The 22,665-nt window shown below is 39.0% G+C and overlaps 1 protein-coding gene across 1 annotated transcript in view; it reads left to right on the forward strand.

The window, feature by feature from the left end:
• Window positions 1-22,043, forward strand: part of BAZ1A (bromodomain adjacent to zinc finger domain, 1A) — a 62,327-nt gene extending 40,284 nt beyond the window's left edge. Inside the window, 10 exon segments of the mRNA XM_008946781.1 lie at window positions 1,216-1,824; window positions 4,657-4,820; window positions 4,994-5,148; window positions 7,555-7,703; window positions 15,317-15,564; window positions 15,676-15,902; window positions 16,756-17,228; window positions 18,334-18,479; window positions 20,620-20,707; window positions 21,206-22,043. Coding sequence (XP_008945029.1) covers window positions 1,216-1,824; window positions 4,657-4,820; window positions 4,994-5,148; window positions 7,555-7,703; window positions 15,317-15,564; window positions 15,676-15,902; window positions 16,756-17,228; window positions 18,334-18,479; window positions 20,620-20,707; window positions 21,206-21,396 — 2,450 coding nt within the window. The 3' untranslated portion in view covers window positions 21,397-22,043.
• Window positions 22,044-22,665: the final 622 nt, after the last annotated feature.

Here is a 22,665-nt window from a genome sequence, read left to right on the forward strand (position 1 = left end):
ATCTTCTTAAAAACAACAGGTATTTTAAACAGATATTGAGTGCTTTGGTTTAGTTTGCATTTGTTAATGAAGCAGCAAGCCTTCTATACAAGAATGCAACCAGACTTATCCCCACATTTTACTTATTCAGCAGTGTGTTAGTAGAAGCTGTGGTGCAGTAAACAGCACAGGCTGCTTCTTGTAACTAAATGTGGGTAGCACCACAGGAGGATGAATTGTTGATGGATTTGCACTGCTACCTCATCTGTGTCTTCCTCTTGTGAAGGCTCTGTGCCAGTGAAAGTCCTGGATGATTGTGGACTTAAGGTTGCAAACTTGTACAGTTCCTAGCAGTACCTGGGATAGAAATTGAGTCATTCAGTAATACAGGTTTGTGTGTTTCCTACAGCTTTTTCATGGAAAAACAATGAGGTCTCTCATTATGAATCAGAATTTCAGGTTTCTTGAATGCCCGTGTTTGTGGTGTTGTGCTTGGAGAGCAATTGAGTGTTACTTCATTGCTACAATTGAAGGACTGAAGGTCACACTGGAAAATGAGTAGAAATTGAGTGGTGACAGTATTTTTCAGTGTTGCATGTGTTTAACTAAAGGATGTAGTTTTCTAGATGACTGTTAGGACCTGTTTATTTGTTAAGCTACAATGTGAATGGGAGTATTTTCAGCTGGTAAAAGTTGAGGGGGAAAACATAGTTGTGTGGGTTTTTTTTAAATTGCATTAAGTACTGTAACTGAGTTTGTAATGAAAGCTTGTGTATAAGTGTCCTGGTTTTGCTTGAGGTCTTTGGAGTGTTTAAGTTGATCATTTTGAGTACGGTAAATCAAGTCCAAAACAGTTTTTATTCAATAATGAAATTTCTAGAATTTTATTTTATCATGATAAGATACCATTATAACACTTGAGAGCTCTAAAAATTATGGGCTTTTTTTTAATGGTGTTAAAAATAACAATATCAGTAAATGAGTCTTGGTCTGGCTTCTGCAAAGAGGAAGTACACTAAAGATGACTTCCTCTTTATTGAGGGAAGGGGATTAGACACTTGAATTTTTCTTTGATAAAACTAGTATTTTTTTCTTGACTGAGCTGGTGGTGCTTGACAGTGTAAACTTAGATCATCAGAAAGGGACACAATCCAAATACCCCCTTTACTTGGGTTTTTGGTTGCAGAAATAATTTTTAAATGTGTTGTTACCATTCTTCTTCCTTTTAACTTTTAGGAAGGAGAGGGCAAAATGGATATAAAGAATTTACACGAGAAGAAGAGACCACTTGTGAAAAGAGCGAACCTCTTACTGCTGAAGATGAAGAAACTTTAAAACAGGAGCAACAAAAAAAAGAGAAGGAACTGTTAGAAAAGATTCAAAATGCAACAGCCTGCACAAATATCACCCCACTGGGTCGTGATCGTCTGTACCGACGTTACTGGATTTTCCCCTCTGTTCCTGGATTGTTTATAGAAGAGGACTACTCTGGTCTCACAGAAGACATGTTATTGCCTCGAACCTCTTCCTTCCAGAATAGCGTACAGTCTTGCACAAATGAACCTCAGGTATTCAGTAAAACTGGAGAGTCTTTGAAATCCTCTGAATCTACCTCCATTATTGACCAAGATTCACACGCCAGTGTTGTCGTAGAGGTGCCAAGGCCAGTATATAAACCAAACCGTTGGTGCTTTTACAATTCTCGGGAACAACTGGACCAACTCCTAGAGGCTCTCAATTCCCGAGGACATAGGGAGAGTGCCTTAAAAGAAACTCTTTTACAAGAGAAAAGTAGAATATATGAACAACTAAGCAGCTTTCCTGTGGAAAAATTCCATATTCCAGGTAAACAAAAGGTTCTAGATCTTAATTTGCTTCCACAGCTGTCTTTTCTATATAATATTCCAGAGATTTCTAATTGTCATTTCATTGTCATTCCTAAGAAATAACAATTAAGCATTGTTTCACTCTATGGAAAACAAGTATGGTTTCTTTCTGGTTTTCTTCTTTTTTTTTTTTTTTTTTTTCTTCCCTGATGGATCTTTGTGATGTTCTATGCAGGGAGGCAGTGGGGGGTGGGGTGGGGGGGAAAGCAGTATTTTCTTTTCCTCTTTGTTATCTCACTGCCTAGTAAAACAGAATTGATTTAAACAAACATCTTTAGGAAGTAATTTTCACTTTGGGAGAAGATTCACTGGGCAATAAAGATAAATATCTGCTAAAGGTAGATCATCTGATGTTCTCATTTCCAGTGTGAGGAAAGAGGATGCACAAGATGTGACACTGGAGACAGAAGCATTGCAAAGGGAGGCAATTGCTGTTACCTTGATTTGCTGAGTGGGACACATTCTTTCATAGCATTGCAATGCGTGAAGTTATTCAGCAGCCTTTACTGGCCTACAAACAAGGGAATATGATAGCGTATTGCAGGGTCATGTGCAGACCTTTAGGAGGAACAAAATGGTGTAGCTGTTTTGGTTGTTATGTGGGTTAATGTCAGTGCAGTGGATTCTGTGATCTTATTCTTTTCTATTTTTTTTTTTCCCTTTTGGCAGAGGTTAGTTACAGGAGGAGGAGACATCTGCAGAGCAGTATTGTTTTATGGGTTTCAAAGTGTAGGACTGTACTTGAAACCATCCTAGGCCTAGGCTTTAGGGGGTTTTTTTTCCTCTTTTCTCCTAGCCAAATATTTTTCCATTTATTGGCAAGGCATTGGCTCCAACCACTGATAAAATTCTGCATACACAAGGTTGCAGCTGCCTTATTTGTAGTGTGTTGGGAGGAAGAGGATGTTACCAAAATGAAGCTTCCTAGGGTAACGTTTAAGAAATTGCATTTTGTTTTGGTTTATGCCAGATTACTGAGAGGATTTTGGTGTTGGGGCAAGGGGAACCTGTTCACAGCAGAGCTGAGTTCTGTTTAACTGGAGTTTGCATGCCAGGCCATGAACATATCAAATCCTGCTAAATCTGTAACGGATCTACCGTTTCTTGTGGTGAAAACTAGCACGGGACAGAGTTTGGCGTAGTAATTAAGCTTTATTTGGAGGCCTTAGTTCATGGGGTTTGAGGCCTTATGTTTGTGGGGTTTGGTTGAGAAAAATCTGTCATCTTCTGATATGTTTGTGTGTGGTTCCTTACTTGCCCAGTTGCTGAACCTTCATCTCTATTTTGTGTCGCTTTCTGCCCTGAAGCAACTTGATTTCCATAATCGTAGATTTTTTTTCTGGCACTCTCCTTCTATGCTAGACTTGTAGCATAACATTGATTTTGTTGTTGCTGTTTAAAAAAGACAGCTTTGAACTTCACTTTCACAGAGGTAAAGAAAATTGAACTGCAGTAGTCTGATACCAGTGCTGCCTCCTGTGTATAAGCAGTGATAAGAGCTGTACTTTGAAGGGAGTTCTACTGCACTGGGCCCTATTGCCTACACTCAAATGACTTGCAGGACAAGTGAGAACCACTCAGAGATTTTCTTGTGCTGTAGACTGTCCTTCTCCATTTTTCTAATTCCCACTCAAAATAGCATGGAAATAGAAGTGCTATGTGCAATTACTTTATTTTATTCCAGTGTCCGTTAACTTTTCCTCATCAATCATTTGCAAGCAAATTTCTGCTGTTTCAGTTCTGCTTGAGAAAAAAACTTCTTTTTCTTTCAAGCCAAAAAGGACATTTCCCAATTTCAAAAATCAGAGCATGCCTAGTATACTTTTTGGGAATATTTGTGTAGTTACTTTCAGGTACCAGGGAATTGTTCCTGCAATGGAAAGCATGTTAGAAACTTATCCTGTACTTTCTTAACAACTTCATGGTAATTTTGGATTAAATACCTCTAAGTTCTTGCATATACCCCTTCATCACTGCACTCACAGGATTTGAGGTAAATCCTGTGAACAGAAACATTTGCCACCTATGCAGATTTGCAAGCACTAATTTAAGATCTGGGTGTACTTTCAGCTCTTTCCTGTCCCTTTTGAGCTTTTGCCTGAATTTTCACTTCTCATATGAAACCAGTCTTTTTAGCCCATCATCAGCTACTTCTTTCTTTTTCATAAACTATCTTGCTGTTTTGTGCCTTGCCTTTAAATAGAGGACATCAGTAAGTCTAGTCTATGCCTGTGTCATATTACTTGTATCTGTTTGTTTTGTTAAAAAGTTAGGTTTTTAAAAGCAATTATAGTTTGTTTTGTTAGTTTTTGCAATTGTTAGTTGCACTTGCTGGTATTAAATGTTTCTACAATAAACATCCATGCACAAAAGAAACCTGAGGAGTTCTCTAAAGTAAGGGCCATCAAATATGAAAAATACCAGAAACATGACTGCTCTTTTTCTTGGCGATTTTTTTTTTTTTTTTTTCCTTGCATATCCAGCAAAGAGCTGTTACTTTGGAAAGCATTTTAAGACAAATCTATGACTTTTAAATTGTCAGTCTCTCATCCTGTATATTGGAATGAGTGGATGGTAATCTATAGGTCTTCCCTTAAAAGTCATCTCCACTTGGTTGGATTGGATGCCTTAGTTGGCCTGGAGATGTGGGGTTGGCAACTGCCACTACAGGAAAGAAATTTTGAATGTTTGTGTTAAGCTTGTTCTGCCATATACTACTTTTATTCCCTCCACCAGTGGCTACTTTAAGGAGCAAAGTCCAGTAACACAAAGTTACATGGTGTTCTTGCAGACAAACCTCAAAGTGACATCCGACCCCCTTCAGGACGGGGAAGGATGCAGAATGCCCATGATGGATCTCACCTATCTGCAGAGAAGCAGCTTGAACTGAGACTTAGAGACTTTCTTTTGGACATTGAAGACAGAATCTACCAAGGAACACTGGGGGCTGTTAAGGTATTTGTGAATTGCTCAGTAGCAAGGTGGTGCTATCGAATCTGTAAATGAAAAGCCTTGCATGCTGCGGGTTTCACTGAGAGCGTGATTACGTGAAGTGCAGACAGGAATTGGCGCTAAAAGTTTGTGGCATTTGATTCTTAGACACTTCAGATTTGTGTATTTTGCTTCAGGTTACAGACAGACAGGCGTGGCGAGCAGCCTTAGAACACGGGCGGTATGAGTTTCTGAATGATGAAAACAAAGAAAATGGTATAATTAAAACTGTGAATGAAGAATCTGAAGAAATGGAAACTGATGATCAAGATAAGTTTGTTGTAAAAGACAGGTAAGAGCTACGGTTTAAATAATGGCTCTTCCCTGTGAGTTTTATAACAGTGCTCTGGTTTTTTAAACTTCAAATTGTTTTTACCCTCAAATTCTTTGGGATGGCATTTTTAAAGGTTTGAGTTGTAAAATATCAGACTATGCATTTCTAAATAATACTTCTATTACCATATAAGACTAAATCACAAATTTTTAGAACTTCTGCTATTCAGGTATATAGTGAGCTGCTCAGAGTGAACATTAATTATCAAATCAGTAGTACATGAACTAATTTTAAAATCATTACCTTTTCTCTGCTTTTTAAGGCTGGCAGTTTGTAGTGTTTTCCCGAAGGAAAACAAAAAAGGCACACAAGGAAAAAAAAAAAAAAACCACTGTGGAAAGAGTAGGAGTGTGTAAAAGGGATACTGATGGTAGTAACAAACATCTGGTTAAAAGCAGCATACCCTTTCAGGAGCCACTGCAGGAGCCCTCAGTGCAACAGGCTGTGGGCTGGATTGCCCTTTAGCACTGCAGCACAACCAAGATGGGATCTTACAACTTTATGAACTGTGATGCTTCTGTAGAGCAAGCTGCAACATAGTAAAAAAGAGGAAACCTCAATTCATACAATGTTGCAACTATTTAAAAGTGTTTTGTTGGGTTTTGTTTGTTTTTTAAACAAACGTTTGTGACCAATGAGAGTCTCTGTATAGGTGTTTGATGTAAGTCATACTATAGAAACAATAGAAACTGAAGATTTCTAAATATTTAATTCTCTGAAGTTACATACTTAATAGAAATTAAGGTAGATCTTTATTGCATATAAAATTGTCTTAATAGGATGTGACAAATATTGGAGGAAAAAGATTTATTGGAGGTGATTATTGTACTAACATACTGTTTGCTTATGTTTCTGGGAAGTTTTCTGCATTTAGACTTTTATGAAAGCTCTATTTCTGGTGGGTTGGATGTGAAAGCTGTATTTCTGAATGGTGGGCGTAGGTATTTAAAGGGTTTTTTTTTTTTCAGGTTTTTCCCTTTTTACTTCAGTTTGCTGAATTTGTATTTTCATGTAAGACTGCCCCTCGGATCAGAGTTCTTTAGTGGTGTAAAAAACAGATAGGATCATTCTTTATACTAATGATACAATTTACAAACACTTCCTGAAAACGAGGAAGTATTCCACTGTTTAATTAAGCTAAGATTTTTCTGTCTCCGGCTACCTTGGGCACTTACTTGCTCCATTGCCAACTTGCAGTACAACTGCAAAAGCTTGTTTCTTTTTTCCCCATTTGATACTGACTCCATCAAAGTTTCTGACTGAAGTCTTCTCTCATAAAGTCTTGCATATTAAAACAGAGGCTATGGGATTTTGAAATTATGTGACAGATTGCTTTTGATGCTGGGCTTTTTATCCACCTCAGAGCAAGTGACATCTCATTAAGACCTCGGAGTCTGACTAGTGAAATGTAAATAACTATGCAGCTTTTTTTTTCTGTTTGTGTTCAGCCTCCCAAAATGTGTGTGACTGCAAAATATAATGAACAGCTTTTAAGTGTGAAAAAAGAACAGTGACAACCAAAAGCATTGCTCATTCACCAGAGTAAAGCAGAATCCAGACAGTCTTAATTAGTTGGTTGTTTTGTTGGGTTTTTTTTTGGTGGTGGTTGTTTTGTTTTGTTTCATAAAGCCTGAGTAGATATTGAATTTTATTTTCATTAGTGTGACTTGCTCTGTTACACCATACTTACATGTTTGTGGTTCAGAAGATTAACTACACTTCGAAATGATCACTTAGTCTTTGGTCAAAGAAGGCTGTTATTGGAAACCTACACTTTTTTTCTTTCCTCCTTACTGATGAGTTAATATTTTAGAAAAAATCTCCAAGGATAAGAACATATAAGTCAATAATTCTTGATTTAGCATTCTAAAAATATTTTCTGGTTTTAGATCATTTATTTTGTTCTCAAAAAACCCTTTTTAGTTGTGGGGATATATGTAGCTGAACTTCTGCAGGTGGAAATATTCTAAAAGGCTGGATCTCACTGCTGGAGGCGTTTTCACAGAGGGATTACTGGGACTATAGTCTTCACAGAAATCTCTCATAAACTAGCTGGTTGATGTGGCATCAAATCTTATGGAAATCTTAATAGTATTGAGATTTGTCATCCATGTTTTTTTAAACTTAAATAACTTTGTTACCTAAAGATATGATTGATATAGATTATCCAGACTAATTAAGCAAATTTGAGAACTGGGTTAACTAATTACATCTGTGCAGTTTCTGTTTATATCTATAGGCCATGCATGTTAATGAAGTGAAAATAAAAATCTGCTGTGGTTAGAGACCTGTACAAATATGTATGGTATTAAATTCAAATTATGTTCCAAAAAAGGAAGATAATTTAATACGTTTCTATTCTAGACTCATTGGGTTAAAAACTGAAGCTCCGAGTGCTGCATCAACAAGTACAAGTACTCCTCAGCCAGTTAGTAATGTGGTCCACTACTTGGCATCTGCACTGCTTCAGATAGAACAAGGAATTGAGCGCAGATTTCTCAAAGCACCTCTTGGTAAGCTTTCAGAATTGAAACTTTAGATCTCTAATTTTGTGTAAGATTTCAAAACAAGCAATGGCCCCTGCCCTTCAAAAAAAAAAACAAAAACCCCAAACAATGAAACCCACTTGCTTCCTTTGTAAGACTGGATGCTTTAGAGGGATGTGTTGGGGGAAAAGAACAAATAATTCACCTATTGCTGTGTACCATTGTAAGATTAAAAATGTTAGATTGTCAGCTTAAAAGGCCATAGCTCATAAGGGAATATGTTTTTACAACATATTTTACTCTTAAATACATACCTGTTTAACCCGGATCGTTTCAGTCTTCTTGTTTTTGTGGTCCTACAATTACACTGGTGCACTGGGAGACAGGCTGTACTCTAAAGCAAAAATGGGTGAGCTTCCGGGGGGGGGATACTCCAATTCAGCATTACTGTTGAGGCCAAGGTATCATGCAACTATACAGGAAGTTTCTTCAGTTTGGTTTTTAGGTTGTAAAGATGTATGCTTCTTTTCATACAGTTTCTGTGAAAGCAGTATAGGCCTGGTTTATCTGGATCACTTTGTTCAGCAATAACAGAATATTTACAGTAAAACATAAGGATTTACATTGCAAACTTTCATATCCTCAAGTTTTGCATTTATGCTATAAAACTTGGAAGGAAGAGAAAAATTTAAACCAAAGCACAAGTACAACTTGACGTAACATGTATTCCTTCCTTTAATTCCAGTGAGGTGCTCTAGGGCTGAGAGCAGATCCAAAATACATAAAGTCACTTTGTTACACAGTGATCCCTCAGGTCTGGATTCTTTAGGATCCTTTTGCAATTCAAAACCGGGGTTTTGTCTTGAAGTGTGTAAAGGTGGTTCATTCTTCCTGAGGCAGCTGTCTGGGCCAGTCTTCCCTTTGGGATGAGCACTGCTCTGTGCTCCATGGGGCTGCTCCTCACCCACAGGAGTTGCAGCCTGGCAGTGGTCCTCCAGAGCACAAACTGCTGCACTTCCTACTACACTGGCACTCTCCTCTGCTGAAGACTGCAGACAAAATCCTTAGGCCCTGGCAGATTTTGCTGCAGTAGTTTAAGGTGAAAATTCAAGCACTGAATGTTAGTGCTCTGTGACCTAAAACTGTTCCTGCATCTTGCTCCTGCATGGGGTCTAGTGTCTGGATAGCAGTTGCTGCTGATTTGGGCCAGAGTCTGACACAGGCATGGGTTCCCTTCCACGAGCTTTCATAATCGGTGTGATGACCTCCAGAAGAGGGAAATGTAGCGAATGATCTGAGATGCAAGGGGAGAGCATAGGAGTAGTTCAAACCACAGCTGTTTAAAAGCCTTACTTGGCAGAGCGTCTGGTCGGCTCAAGTCTGGCTGCCCGTTCCCGGCCGGGCGCGGCGTGGCTGCTCTGCTGCTGGGTGGCTGGGCTTACAGCGTGGGCTCAGGACAGCTGACCCACACTACCTCCAGTGGGAGGTGCAGTCACTCTGCACGTGCAGGTTGTAGGTACATTCTGCAGTGTATGCCTTTACTTCAAAGCACTCTCTGGGAGAATTTTGGCAACAGCATCTTGCTGACAGCCATACGTTTATGATAGTGTGCCCTGTAGGGCAAAAACGTGGGTAGTAGGTTATGGCCCTAGATTGGGCATCTTGAGTGAAAGGAAAAGAACTAAAAGAAGAAGTGTCCTTGAAGGATTGGAGACAAAGTTGTGTTGTGTTATTTTTTTTTATTTATTTTTTTTGGCAACCTGATGATGGTGTGGTTTGTTGTTTGTTTTTGACTTGAGAATCGTGTTTTCCTTTTAGATGCTTTATTCTGTGGGGCAAAGTATGTAGGGAAGTCTTACATGGTCTACATGTCTTTTAAGAGTCATGTTTGCCATACTCTGCCTGTACGTCTCTTCTGCTCTCAAGGATGGTACTGCTGTAAGATTACTGTAACATACAGAATAGCTTCCATAGCTGAGGGAGCAGGAAGGATCCTAGGCCTGCTCTGCTCTGGCTTACTGCCCTAACCACGACAGTACTTTAGCTTTGGTGCCAAGCATCTCATGTTCTTGGTTGCGTAATGAGCTGCTTTTAGCAGGAGATGAGCCTGAATGAAGGCAAGATTTTAGTCCTGTCATTAGAGAGCTCTTGGAGGAGCCATGGCTTTGAGTGGCTATGTAGCAAAGAAGCTTCAATCAGACACCTATTTGCTGATGATTTTCTGACCGCTAGGCAGTTACATCATAGGTGTTCTGACGTGGGACTTCTGGATGTGACCAGAAGGCACAACTGCAAAGTGTCAGGGAGACCTTGTGTTTGAGAGGTATCTGGCAAACGTAAGCACTCTGGGGGTCAAGCAGCAGTTCTGGAATCAGCCCTTTCTGGATATAACTTTTCAGTGTTTCAAAAATGTTTAAAAAACCAAGAGTGTAAATTCTGCATAACCTTGCACTCAGCTTAAGCTCTGCAGTTGGAACCAATGTCTTTACATGCCACCTGTTTCTTAATTTGCAACTTGCATATGTATAACAGGCAAAGAAAAGTTCTCCCCTTAGTTTGACAGGGAGATGTTAGTAGTGTTAGGAAACTTTTTATTGAAAAGTGGACACTGCTGCTTGCTCAGGGTCTGCCTTGTGCTCAAAACTGTGATGTCCTCTTCCATTGACTGCTCTAGAAAGTGTCAACAGTACTCTGATAGAAATTAACTTTTTTAGTCTGTGACCACTGGATTTTGGTTTGTAGGTTCTTTGATTTTCTTCGCATGTTCTTATAGATTGTTGTGCCCATACACTTTTTTTTTTCCCAAGAGGAGGGTTTTCTTATAGTTCGAACTACTTAATGGAAGCATCCCCTAGACAAAATGCCTGCATATCTGTTTGTAATGTTAAACCTGATAAACCCAGCATTTTAGGCTGATTTAATTACTGCTGAAGTAAAAAAAAAAAAAAACCAAAAAAAAACAAACCAACATTAGAAGTCTAGTAAGTGCTAGGAGTTCTGTTCTGGTGACAATACAGTAAAAAGAGGACCCCTGCATTTCTGCTTTAAACCAAACTGAACCTGCTTTTTGTCATCATTTCAGTTGCGGCCTTCACTGCAGAGTTTCTTTTCCTTCTCCAACCCCCTTCACTGTGCTCTGTTCTTACTGGGGAATGCAGCCATACTTAATTTTTAGTTTTCACAGCTTCTAGTACTAAAGAGCGCAGTGACGTTCCCTGCAGTCACTGGCAACTTTATCCCGGTGGCCTCCAGGGTGCAGAGCAGACAAAGGGACCCGGCGCAGCAATGAAAGGACCAGCTGCTCCTCTCTGCTCGGTTTTTGTTCCGAGGCTCTATCAGCCTGCCAAGAGCCTCGCTGGTGATTCTGATAAGTTTAGAGTTGAGGTGCATACCAAATATTCAAGTGGAAGGCCAAGAAAAGACTGACACAGAAGATAGCAATGGAAAAGGAGGTCTAGAAACCCCAGAAGTGGCACCCTCTGTCTTGCAGAGCAGCAGGCCACTGATCTGCTGTCTGGTGATTAACTGCAACATGACTTGAATTGTATGCATTTCTTAATTACGGATTCTGTTTTAGAAACCCCTTAATTACACGTTAGCTATGAAAATTTGGGTTTTCTTCCTTCAGTCCAACCCAAGATAATGTTTGGAAAGAATTATAAAAAGTGGGGTGCAGCCTACAATACATGTCTTTCCTGAAAAAAAAATGAGTTAAGATGTAAAAAAGCCTTTCTCTTTTTTTTTTTTTTTTTTTTTTCTGCTAAGTAACCATTTAGAAACTTTGGAGTGTTACTTTTCAGATTAAAAATATGTTTGAGGGGGAAGAAATACAAGTAATTTTTGTTGTAGATTTTGATTCTTGTTTAGTATAAACTGCTTTTCAGTGGAGAAGTAGGTCTCAACATTCCTGTTACATAGATGTGAAAATTGAGGTGTAAAGTGGCAAAGTGATTTTTTTGCCCTGGAGTTTAGTGAGGCAGCCACAAAACCCCCTGCCTTCTGCACTAGTGAGGGATTGCAGTCAGTAAGCATCCTCCAGATTTCCATACGAAAATTTGTATTTTAATTCATGGGAGCACCCTTGTGTGATAATAGTTATCTCCTTTTTAACTTGTGCCATGCACATTTTGGGGGACAAATTAAAAAAAAAAAAAGGCAACTTCTTTGCTGCTTTTTGCTTGTCTTCATTCCTTTCTTTCTAGATTTTGAATATTCTTGTTTCCTCTACTCCCTAAGTTTTTTTTCCTTTTCTATTTAGAATTGTCCTACTCATAACAGCATCAGACATCTTCCAGTAGTGAACCCTAGGATAGGATTAGTATGTACACATGCTTTGTTCTTGTGCTTTCTGTTATTTCCCTGTGGGTTTTCATGGGCAGGGGCAGCAGAAGTGGAAGTGGGCTTTTATTATGGTGAAGAATTGTTTCCTCTTCAGAGAAGGCAGTCAGAGAAGGCACCTTGCATTCAGAGTAGGTGAGGTTTACTGTGGCTCTTGCTTCCTGGAGGAGTAGCTTTATCATTTTAATACTCAAGGACAGTGCTGTGACCTTTTGTGTGTCATTTTGCTTGGACAGATGAGCTAGTTCTCCTGGTCCTTGAGGTCCATGTCCATAGACAGGCTATATTTTTGAGATGTTAGGAGGTTTGTAGTAGTATATAAGAGATGAATTGTTTGACAAGAGCAGCCTGTGGTCAGTAAGCTGCTCCTATAGCCATTTGTACTGGAGAGGGAGAGAAAGGTAAGAGAGGGTAGGTTTAAAAGCTTTCAGTTTGAGCTTTCTGTTCATAGTTGGAGTCAAAGATTTATCTTATGCATGGAGGAATTGCACATCCCACTATTCTCTTACCTTTCCCCTGCCTACCTTTTTCCACTCGTGTGTGTTGGGAACCACTGTTCTAGTTACCTTTTTAGACTGCACAAGTATGGATCATAAAAATAAATTACAAAGTAATCTGCCGTGCTTCAAAAAGGTATCTGAAATAACTTTATGAATTTAATGTTATGTAATGCAGAAGATGATAAAAGATACCACTGGGGGGATAAAAAGAGAGAGCGGAAGACAAGACTAGTCAGAGAGATGGTAAATTTTAAATGTTGCTTGTATTGCTAAGAATTAGCAAGTATTAGATATTTTATTAGGGTTTTTCTTTTTTTACTTTAATAAACTTGTAACCAGTTCTTTACATTGAAGGAATTGCAGTATTGAAGCCAAAGACTTAAATACGGATAGTAGAAGACATACATATCAAAGATTTAATTTTTAACAAATTTTTTGTTTTCTGAAACTGAAGGTAAAGAACTGTATTTTTATCACTTTGGAACAGAAATCTAGATGTTCACATAATCTCTTTCTTAACTCCCCTTCCTTTTAATGCTCCTGTTGTTGGAGATTATTTTTTTGTTTAAGAAAAAAAACTTCACAGCATTGTACAACTGCATCTCCTTTCTAGAAATACTGAAATGGAAAACCCTTCCCTGAATTCAATTAGCTATTGATAGATGAGTGCATAGATCTGTCAAACAACTTCATTTGCATTGTGGATAGGCTTGGAGGGCTTAGCTGACAGAGGGGTGTCCCACTGTGTGGCATAGAGCTGCACAGACACAAAGGAAGAGGCTGTTCTCCTTCCAAGTTAACTATAAATGAGAAAAATGAAGGATGGAAGTGTTATTCTTATCTTACAGATTGGGATCTGAAACAGTGGGGATTGTCCTGTTCATCAGGCCTCCTCAGCAGCAGGATGTGCTGGAGCAGGTCATGGGCAGTAATCTGTATTGCGACTGCAGTATTGCAGTGCAAATAGTTGTTGTGTTGTGTGATGACCTATGTTGGTGAACCAATCCAGGCTAAGAATAACCACCAAAAAAGTAATAATGCTCAAGCTGCTATTGTCAGCAAAAGAAACATTTGCCAAACTATATATACACTTAAGATACAGTATCTTTGCCAGAGTTGTAGTAGAAATCCACAGCAGAACTGAATTGAGTCCTGACAAGCGGTTTTCATTTTCTTCTTAATGAATTTTAACAAAATACATTGAGATACAGTGCACTGCTGTGAAAAGGAGCTTGTGCACTATCCTGGATAAGACTGAACCTGAGACAGGAAATAGAAGGACAAAGATATAGGGAATTTTAGGAAATCCAGATTTGTTTTTGCAGTTTGGGAGTGGCTGTATTTATGAAGCTGTTTATCCTCTGCCTTCTCCCTTCACCTCTCTTGTGCTGCTTGCTACTAATGCAAATGTGTGCAAGATTAGGCAAATCCTGGAGCCAGTTGATGAGAAGGCAGAAAGGCCTTGCCGGAAGAGCAATTAGTTTCATGGTAAATGGTTCTTTCACTGTATTTGTTATTAGATATTTTCTCTTTGTGTTCCTGAGGAGAAATGATTTGGAAGATGGGTGGCTCATAGGCCATTCTGTGCCCACTGTGATGAGTGCAGTAGGCAAGGTGGCATTTTATACTGGAGTTCAGCATCAGTCAGCTGGAGATCACACAGTAATCTCAGGGTCCACACAGTGGACTCACTTTTAGAAGGGAACTCTGTGGACATTTCTGTAATCAAAAGTACTGCTACTGTCTTTCTCTCCTTAATTCTTTTTTTCTCTAAAATGCAAGAAATGGCTTTCAGCATTCATAAAGAAATTTCCTTTCTGCTCAGCAGCAGCTGTGCAAGGTGTCGTTTATACCTTCTTGTTTCTCTAGCTCCTCAGACAACCAGTTAGCTTCTGTAGTTCTCAGCTGCTCGTTCCTGTTTGGTACCGACCTTTCATTAGCCTGTGTGTGAATTTGTGTGGCTGCTTTGGTGGCCTGGATTGCAAACCAAACCTGTTGGAAAATACAATATAATTCTCACCTGTGCCCCCTTCACCCCCCTTTTATTTCTAACTTAACTAAGATCCCAGGTCTTGGTTTACCACTAGGTGTGTAACACAGATTCATGTGTGCTCCATTGCTTATAATATATAAAGAAAATTCATCTATTTCAACTAGGCCAGTTGCTAAATCTGGTTAACCACACAGATGTGCAGATTCCTCTGAAGGCAGAGAGCAGGACAGAAATAAAGGCATTGAGGTGTGGGGAGAGGGCTGAAAAACTGTCTGCTAGGCTATACTGGGACAAGTGCAGGTGAGAAGAGCTCTTTCAGCTGCTTTTTTTGCGAACAGTCTCTGTTTAATGCTGAGTACTTTCTTTAAATATTTTGGTTGTCAAAATGTACATCCAAGGGAAAGTAAATTAGAACTGTGTGGTTTCTGTTTGGTTCGGGTTTTTTTAATATTAAGTAATCTTCATTTACACTTCATAAACTGAACCCAATATTTAGGTTTCCATGTTGACATCTGAGTAAGACTTGTATGTCTTATTCATGTTCTATGTGTGTGCAAGTTCTAAGCTGAATTGGCATTGAAGAGTAAAGTCATATGGCTTCAGCAGCTTGGAAGCTGAGTAGGAAATACTCAAGTATTGAAGGGATAAAACAAAGGTTACAGTATTATCCCCATTTACTACTGCTGTCTGTTTGAAAGTCAGAGCCTTACTTCATAGTCTAGAATAACCTGGATGTTTGAAACGAAGCTTTGATCATTCTGCTTTCTTTTTTCTGCTCTTGTTCTTTTAATCCCCTTCTTTAACGGAAGATGCCAGTGATGGTGGACGGTCCTATCGAACAGTTTTGGATCGCTGGAGAGAGTCACTTCTTTCTTCTACCAGCTTGTCCCAAGTCTTCCTTCATCTATCTACGCTGGATCGAAGTGTCGTCTGGTCCAAGTCCATCCTCAATGCTCGCTGTAAAGTGTGTCGGAAGAAAGGCGACGCAGAGAGCATGGTGCTGTGTGACGGCTGCGATCGAGGCTACCACACTTACTGTATCAGGCCCAAGCTGAAGGTACCTCAGGAAAAAGTAGTGCTTCCTTTTCACACAGAACTTGAGTAGCTCTTCTAACTTAATCGCTTTTTACTAATGCTTCCCTCATTTTGTGTTCTATTCTGCTTCTAGGTGATTCCTGAAGGAGACTGGTTTTGTCCAGAGTGCCGACCAAAACAGCGCTCCAGGCGCCTCTCCTCCAGACAGAGACCTTCTGTGGAAAGTGATGAAGAGACTGCTGAGCAACCAGGAGAAGGGGAAGAAGAGGCAAACTACGACGAAATGGGACGAAGTGAGGAAGAGCACTATGAAGAAGAGCAAGATGAGGAGGATGAATCTCAAGAAGAAGAAGAGATAAGGTAAGTGGACATCCGTTAAAGTGTCCATTTCAACCATCTCGATTAAGTGGAGTAATTGTTCACATAAGCACATATTGTGAAAATGTGGTCTGAAAAATATTTTTTTTTTTAAATGGCAGTTTGTTATAAATTTGGTTCTTACTCATGGATTTAATATTAACAAAAATTAGGTCCACTGGACTTATACTCACTTTTCAGGATTAAAATTCCAGCCTTGGATGTAATAATCCAATGTGTTAACTTCAGTAAAGTGATGGATTTGATACACATGCCAGGAGTGTGAAAGTTGAAGGAAACTTTACTGATCTCAGAGTATTTTTCTTCTTTTTGGTGCAGTCTTTTGAATTGACTGAAGCAAGATTATTTGTGGATTGGACAGTTGGGATTCAGTGGCTGGAGAGAGCTTGCATCTCCTTGAGAAGTAACTGGGATCTTCCTTCTCTCCTGTAGCAGGAGAGTCTTGAGCATTAGTTATAAACCCTGACTAGAGTGTAATGTCATACTTACTGGCTTAGAACTGCAGTTGATTTATGTAGCTGATACTGTAGTTCAAAAGTCTTAGTAGTCGCAGTTGCTCTGAGAAGTGATTTAAAGAAATTGATGGCTGGTGCTCCAGTTAATGCATTTTTATTGCACAAGCTGCAAGGGTGATCAGGATTCTGAGTGTTTCTGTGAAGTATATGCTCCACGTAATATTTAAGAGACTCCAGAGTAATAGTCAAGATAATGGAAGGTGGCTGCTTACCAGCCCATCCTTGAATGGTGGGGATTTTTAAATCCTGAATTAGAAAACTAAGGGAAAAGAGAGGAGTGGACTTTTGGGGTAAATAACATGATCGTTCACTTTTTGTAGCCCAGCAAAGCAAGGAAGACCCCAGGTCAAGTTTCCATTAAAAATGAGAGCAGCCAAACTCAACAATCCATTCTCAAGTCAGAACAGCCAGCGTCAGGCAAGATACGCTTCTCGGAGCCAGCAAAACACACCTAAGCAGAGTGAATCTTCATCTAAAGTTACCAGAAGGGGTTTAAGAAAGGTAAAATCAGCCCCTCCATCGGAGACAAAGCCTTCTCTAAGACTTAATAGCCGGACCACTCGTCAGAGCCAAAGTTCATTACAAGCAGAGGTATTTGTGGAATTACTTGGTCCTCGAAGAAAACGGAGAGGACGAAGGAGCGCTGATAAAACTCTGGAAGACAGCCCTTCCAGTTCTCTTGGATTTAGAATTGTTGATGCTGCAGACTCAGGCGAACGGCTCAGGAAGTATCCAAAGCTTTCTCTTCCTGTTACTGAACCGAAGAGAAGAGGCAGGAAACGACAATCCACAGGTTAGAGAAATGTTTGTGTCAGGAACAAAACCCACCTTTTGCTGAAGTACATCCCTTACTAAATACCACGTCCCTTGCTTAAATTATTTGTGTGGTAGAGTACAGAGACCAGGAGTAGTGGTTGAAGGCATTTTTACCACTTCCAACAAGAGTTCCCTTCTTTTGCAGAGACAGAATTGAACCTTAAAAAAAATTTCATGGTAAAGAACAAATACTTAAATTTGCCGAGGAGCGTTGTCATATCCATATTTGAAATATTTGTACACAATATGGAGGAATTGCTAACAAGTGGATAGAAAATGTGGAATTTATATTTATGCCTTAACTCTGCAAATGCAAATACTTAGAGTTTTTACAGTTGTATTTTATTAAAGAGCTAAAGGGTGAGGAGCACAGATGTAGGCAAGGTAGCAAAACTGGGAATGTACGTGTACAACACAAAACTGCTACCAGAAGAAAAATGTCATCTGTCTGGTATAGGGCTAACAGTGTGCTTGCTTGTTAAGCTAACACCAAGTATTCGATGGTCGAGAAATACTTGAAAAGCTACAGTAACTTTTTAAAAACAGAAGGGACCTGCTGTGAGACAGAAGAGCGCAACAGGTTGCGCTTGAGTGTGGCCGTCTTACACTCTGCACCACTTCTGTCCTTCACCATTGGCAGCTTCTGGGCTTATTCTCTAACCACCCTGCTGACTACTCTTGAAAGCAGATAAAACCCCTCTGAATAAAGGTTTTGTGCAAGTGAAAGTTAAGAGTAGGTGGCTTATTCTGTTTTTCTTTAATAGGGCTTTTCTTTAAGTGTTTAACAAATTGTTTGAAATCAATTAAAAAATCCTTTCCAAAATTAACACGAAGGAGAATAGAGGAGGAACTCTGTTAAGTCCTGGTACTCAGCGTTTTATATGGCAGGACGGACATTTAGTGGTTAATAAACAAGGCCATAGTGCAGTTAATACCTGAAGCCAAAGTACAGGAGTTATACCCTGAAACTACAGTTTTAGTACCTAAGAATAATGATGTTTCACTTTTAAAAAATTGTTTTACTTGTCAGGTTTTTATTTTTATCCAATGGGGGGGTGGTTTCTTTTCTTTTTTTTTTCCAGAATCACCTCCTCAAACCTCATTGAGCAGGAGAAGTTCAGGACGTCAAGGGGGAGTCCATGAACTCTCAGCTTTTGAACAACTTGTAGTGGAACTGGTACGACATGATGACAGCTGGCCTTTCATGAAACTGGTTTCTAAAATCCAGGTAACTGATACAACTGTACAGAGAATAATAACAGTTGAGAATCCTGTTTGCTGCCAGTAAAACACGGGATTTTAGAGTATTGCCTGAATAGGGGGATACATCTGAGCAATGGAATTCAGGAGAACTCTCATTTCAGCTCAAGTATTTGGTGCCAGAAATGACTCTTACAATGGACATGTTATTGGGAAAATTTTAAATATGCTTGTGATCTCACGTTTAAAAATGTGAAATGCTTTGATTCAGGGGGCAGGGGGGAAACAAGCAGAGCACAGGACGGCTGAAGGTAAGCTTATGGCTATAAATTAATTAGTTGACTTAATCTCCAATATATGAGAAGGTATTTTGAGGCAGACCTGCAATAAAATAACAAGGTAGCAACAACTTCATTCCAGTGTTAACAATAATGCAATAAAAAGATGATTTCTGAGCTTAGTTCTTAATATAATTTCCCTCTTGTTTAGATTTTAAAATATTTGATGGTAGAGCAGGTGCCCAAAGTAAGCACTGCTTTAGGGGTTTGTATTGCAATAGAAGTCCCCAAAGCACCTCTGGTTTTCTGCAGGCTGTACTGGCTGGTCAGTTGTAGGGCACTGCTGGAACTATCTCATAACAAAGTGCCTCTTCTCTCTGAGCCCCCTGGAGTAACTCTGTGAGACCTTCCTGCAGCATCTAGAGCTCTGTACTCAAGTGCTCTACTAAAATTAACAGTGGTAGCTGTTAAATGAAGACTTGAAACTCTGAATTCAGAGTCACAGATAGGTGAAAAGATTAATGTATCTGGACAAAAAGAATGATGTACAAATGTAAATGAAAGATGTAAGTGCAGAGGAGGAAGAGAATTCTGAATGAAACAGAGGATGATGTTTGCCTATGAGAGTACAGGAATTACACTGGAAAGGGCCAAAATCTGGTGAAGGCAAGGAAGCTTCTCAAGGAGGGATGGAGATTCAACTTAATATTGATCTTGGAAAAAAACTGCTAGAATTCAGTGCATTTCAGTTTGACTGAATCAATCACTAAGGGATTGTCTCTGTATAGCCTGGAAAGAAAAATCCATACTTCAGTGACCCAAGTTATCTTGATAATGATAGAAATTTTGGTTTGCACTTTTTGCTGCCTTTAAGACAATGTAAAGAATACACTGAATGATTGGTGCACAGTAAGCCAGAAAGATAAAACTGCCTTTTTTTTTTTTCTCAGTGCTTATGTAAGCAGCACTCCTAAAGGGAAAGGGATGAAAAATGTGTCAGTCTAATTCTTTTTCTCTATCAGTTCTTTCTCTAGGATTTGTTTGCAGGTTCCACTGATACAGTAAAATTACAGGCTGCAACCAAGAACTTGGTTTTAAAACATGCATGATGGTGCATGTGGTTATCCTCTCTTTAAAAAAAAAAAAAAAAAAAGTCAAATTTGGAGCAGTTATCTTTTTATTTCATCCCACTGCCCCACTTTATGAGTGAGGCAGAGTCTCTCTAAGCATGTTGCTTACCTGGAATTGAAAATCTGTGATGCAGACAATCAGTGACCCTGAGGGTGAGACAGTCCTTCTTCTCCCCTCACTTTTATCACACAGAACACGGTTCCGAGTGGCTGCCTATCTCTGGGACTTGCGTCCTGCCTCCTGCTTGCCACAGAAGGTTTCGGTACCTTCTCTTCAGGACAACTAGATGGAATCTCGGGTTTTCACTTTCCTTGAAATACAGTGAATAGTAGTGGACTAAAAAGGTCATTACTTATGATTAAGGATCTTAATAGTGTAACATGTTAGAGGAAAATTAAAAGTTTTTGAATCTTGGCGATAATTTTTTGTGCTTGACAGATGGGAATAGCTGGAAAACCATAATGCTTATCTGCTCATGCAATTTTCTGACAGTTGTCCACAAGGTATTTAGGATTAGATTTATTCATTGTATTTCTGGCTAATGCCTGTTGTGGTCTGCTACTTTCATGATGTAAAAAAAAGAAAAGCAATACCTGAAAACTAATATTCAGTTCAGGAAATTGAGGTAGTTGCTTGGGACTTCTCTGTTTATTTAAAACCAACACAAGAATACTTCTGCTAATGCATGATTTGCTTAATTGTTTTTACCTTTTTAAGCTTCTCTTTGTTCATCTATGAATTTTTTTCTTTTTTTAAAAGGTACCAGACTACTATGATATCATCAAAAAACCTATTGCCTTAAATATAATCCGTGAAAAAGTGAATAAATGTGAATATAAGTTAGCATGTAAGTATCATTTATTGAAAGAGATAATGAACCCTGTTCTCGCTCTAAAATAAATTATTGTCCTAACACAGAGCTGTGTCAGAGGATTAGAACGCTGAAAATGTTTGCTCTGGGGCCTTGAGATGTGGTTGTTTTTTTTTTTTTTTATTTAAAAGAGCATTTACTAATATTTTTTAAATAGCATGTGTTGAACATAGTTCTTTTACTAACAAGTACGTGACTTACAGACAGATGTGAAACGAGCAGCTGAGAAACTGCTGGACATTTCCCAAGCCTTTGACATCAGGTCGTGCTGATGAAGCGTGTAGCAAAGGCAGTTGTGTTTGGTGCATGTGTATTTGGTATATGTAGCTTGGTTTGTGTTGCCAGTGTTGGTAGGCAGGCAGCTTGCAGGCACCTTCACGTGGCACCGCACTCGCACGGCGGCAGCTGCTTTGTCGTGCTGCTCTCTGGGCACCTGAGCCCTGCTAAGTGCCTGTGTTTACTTTTCATTTCCAGCGGAATTCATTGAAGACATCGAGCTGATGTTTTCAAACTGCTTTGAATACAACCCTCGTAACACAAGTGAAGCAAAAGCTGGAACTAGACTTCAGGCTTTCTTCCACATTCAGGCTCAAAAGCTTGGACTTCCGATTGCATCTGGTAATGTGGACCACGCCGCCCCCGCGGCAAAGAAGTCACGAATCTAACCTCTGCCTTCCAAAGGATTTTTTGAGGGAAAATGTTCATTAAAATGAAATGTTAAATCACACAGTCGTTTTGTCATACCTGTATAAAGCAATAACAACTGTTTAACCACCTTGAAGTGTGGCCTGCACTATATTCTCAATGTAATATTAAGCACTCAGGAGAACGTAGGAAAGATTACCTTTGCTACAGTTTTATTCAGTGTCTAATAATTTTGATAGATGTACTGGATACAGTACTGGTTTACAGAGGTTTTGTACATTTTTAATACATTCATGTGTCCAATTATCTTCCAGAAGTACATTGCTTTTTCCTGCACCAAATGACCTTGTTTCATCCTCTAGATTTTGTAGGAGCTGTGGTATTGAGGGCTTTGTCAACTCAGATAAAATCTGCTGTAGCACAGTTGAAGAAACTGTGTGTGTTTAAAACTTGTTTGAGCATATCTTCTCAACACTACACATGAATGAGTACAACTGCATATCTTTTTAAGTACTGTACCAGTGCTGACTGGAGGTATTCAGTCTGAATTTATTAAGTAGATATTTATTTAGCATTCAAAGTAATTTGTGAATTTGTTTTGTATTTATAAAATTTGTACTTGGGGATTAAAAGCAAAAAAAAAAAAAGTTTTATTTTTTTTTTTTTCTGGGGTGGCTTTTTGTTTGTTATTTTGTTTTGGTTTTTTTTTTTGTTTTGTTTATTCCCCTCTAACTTGGATGATCAATCAATAAATAAATACTTTACAATGTCCCTGGCAGTTCTTATAGCAATGGGTAAATTTACAGGAGTGTACAAGTTTCTACGTACAACTTTGGAAGTGTACAAATAAAATGACACATTTTTCAAAGTATTTTGAGCTTCTGGCATTTCCTTTTCAGTTAGTGTTACACCATCTTCTTCAGTAGCTTCCTAGGATCAGCTGCTGGAAAGAACTGGACAATTTGGTTTCAATACCAGCACTTTCAGCAGCTGCAGCCAGTGTGATACCTGGTCTCCAAGTGATGCAAATGTTCGTCAGTATGTGAGGAGTGCCAGAAGTATGTGTACAAGTCACATGGTTCTTTAATTAGGATCTTTATTCTACGAGAGTAAAGTCTCATGGCTTTGTTCAGCTGACCAGCAGCTTCTTTAAACTATTCTTACTATCCTCGATAGTTTTAGTTTTCAGTTTTTATTAATTTAACTTTATTCAACTCAGTTTGACTCAATATCTTTAAAATCCTTTTAAAACCAGTTTTGCCCACCTGGAGGTATGCCATATTTGAAGG

The sequence above is a fragment of the Merops nubicus genome, unplaced genomic scaffold (assembly GCF_000691845.1).
Source record: "Merops nubicus isolate BGI_N331 unplaced genomic scaffold, ASM69184v1 scaffold3429, whole genome shotgun sequence".
NCBI lineage: Eukaryota > Metazoa > Chordata > Aves > Coraciiformes > Meropidae > Merops > Merops nubicus.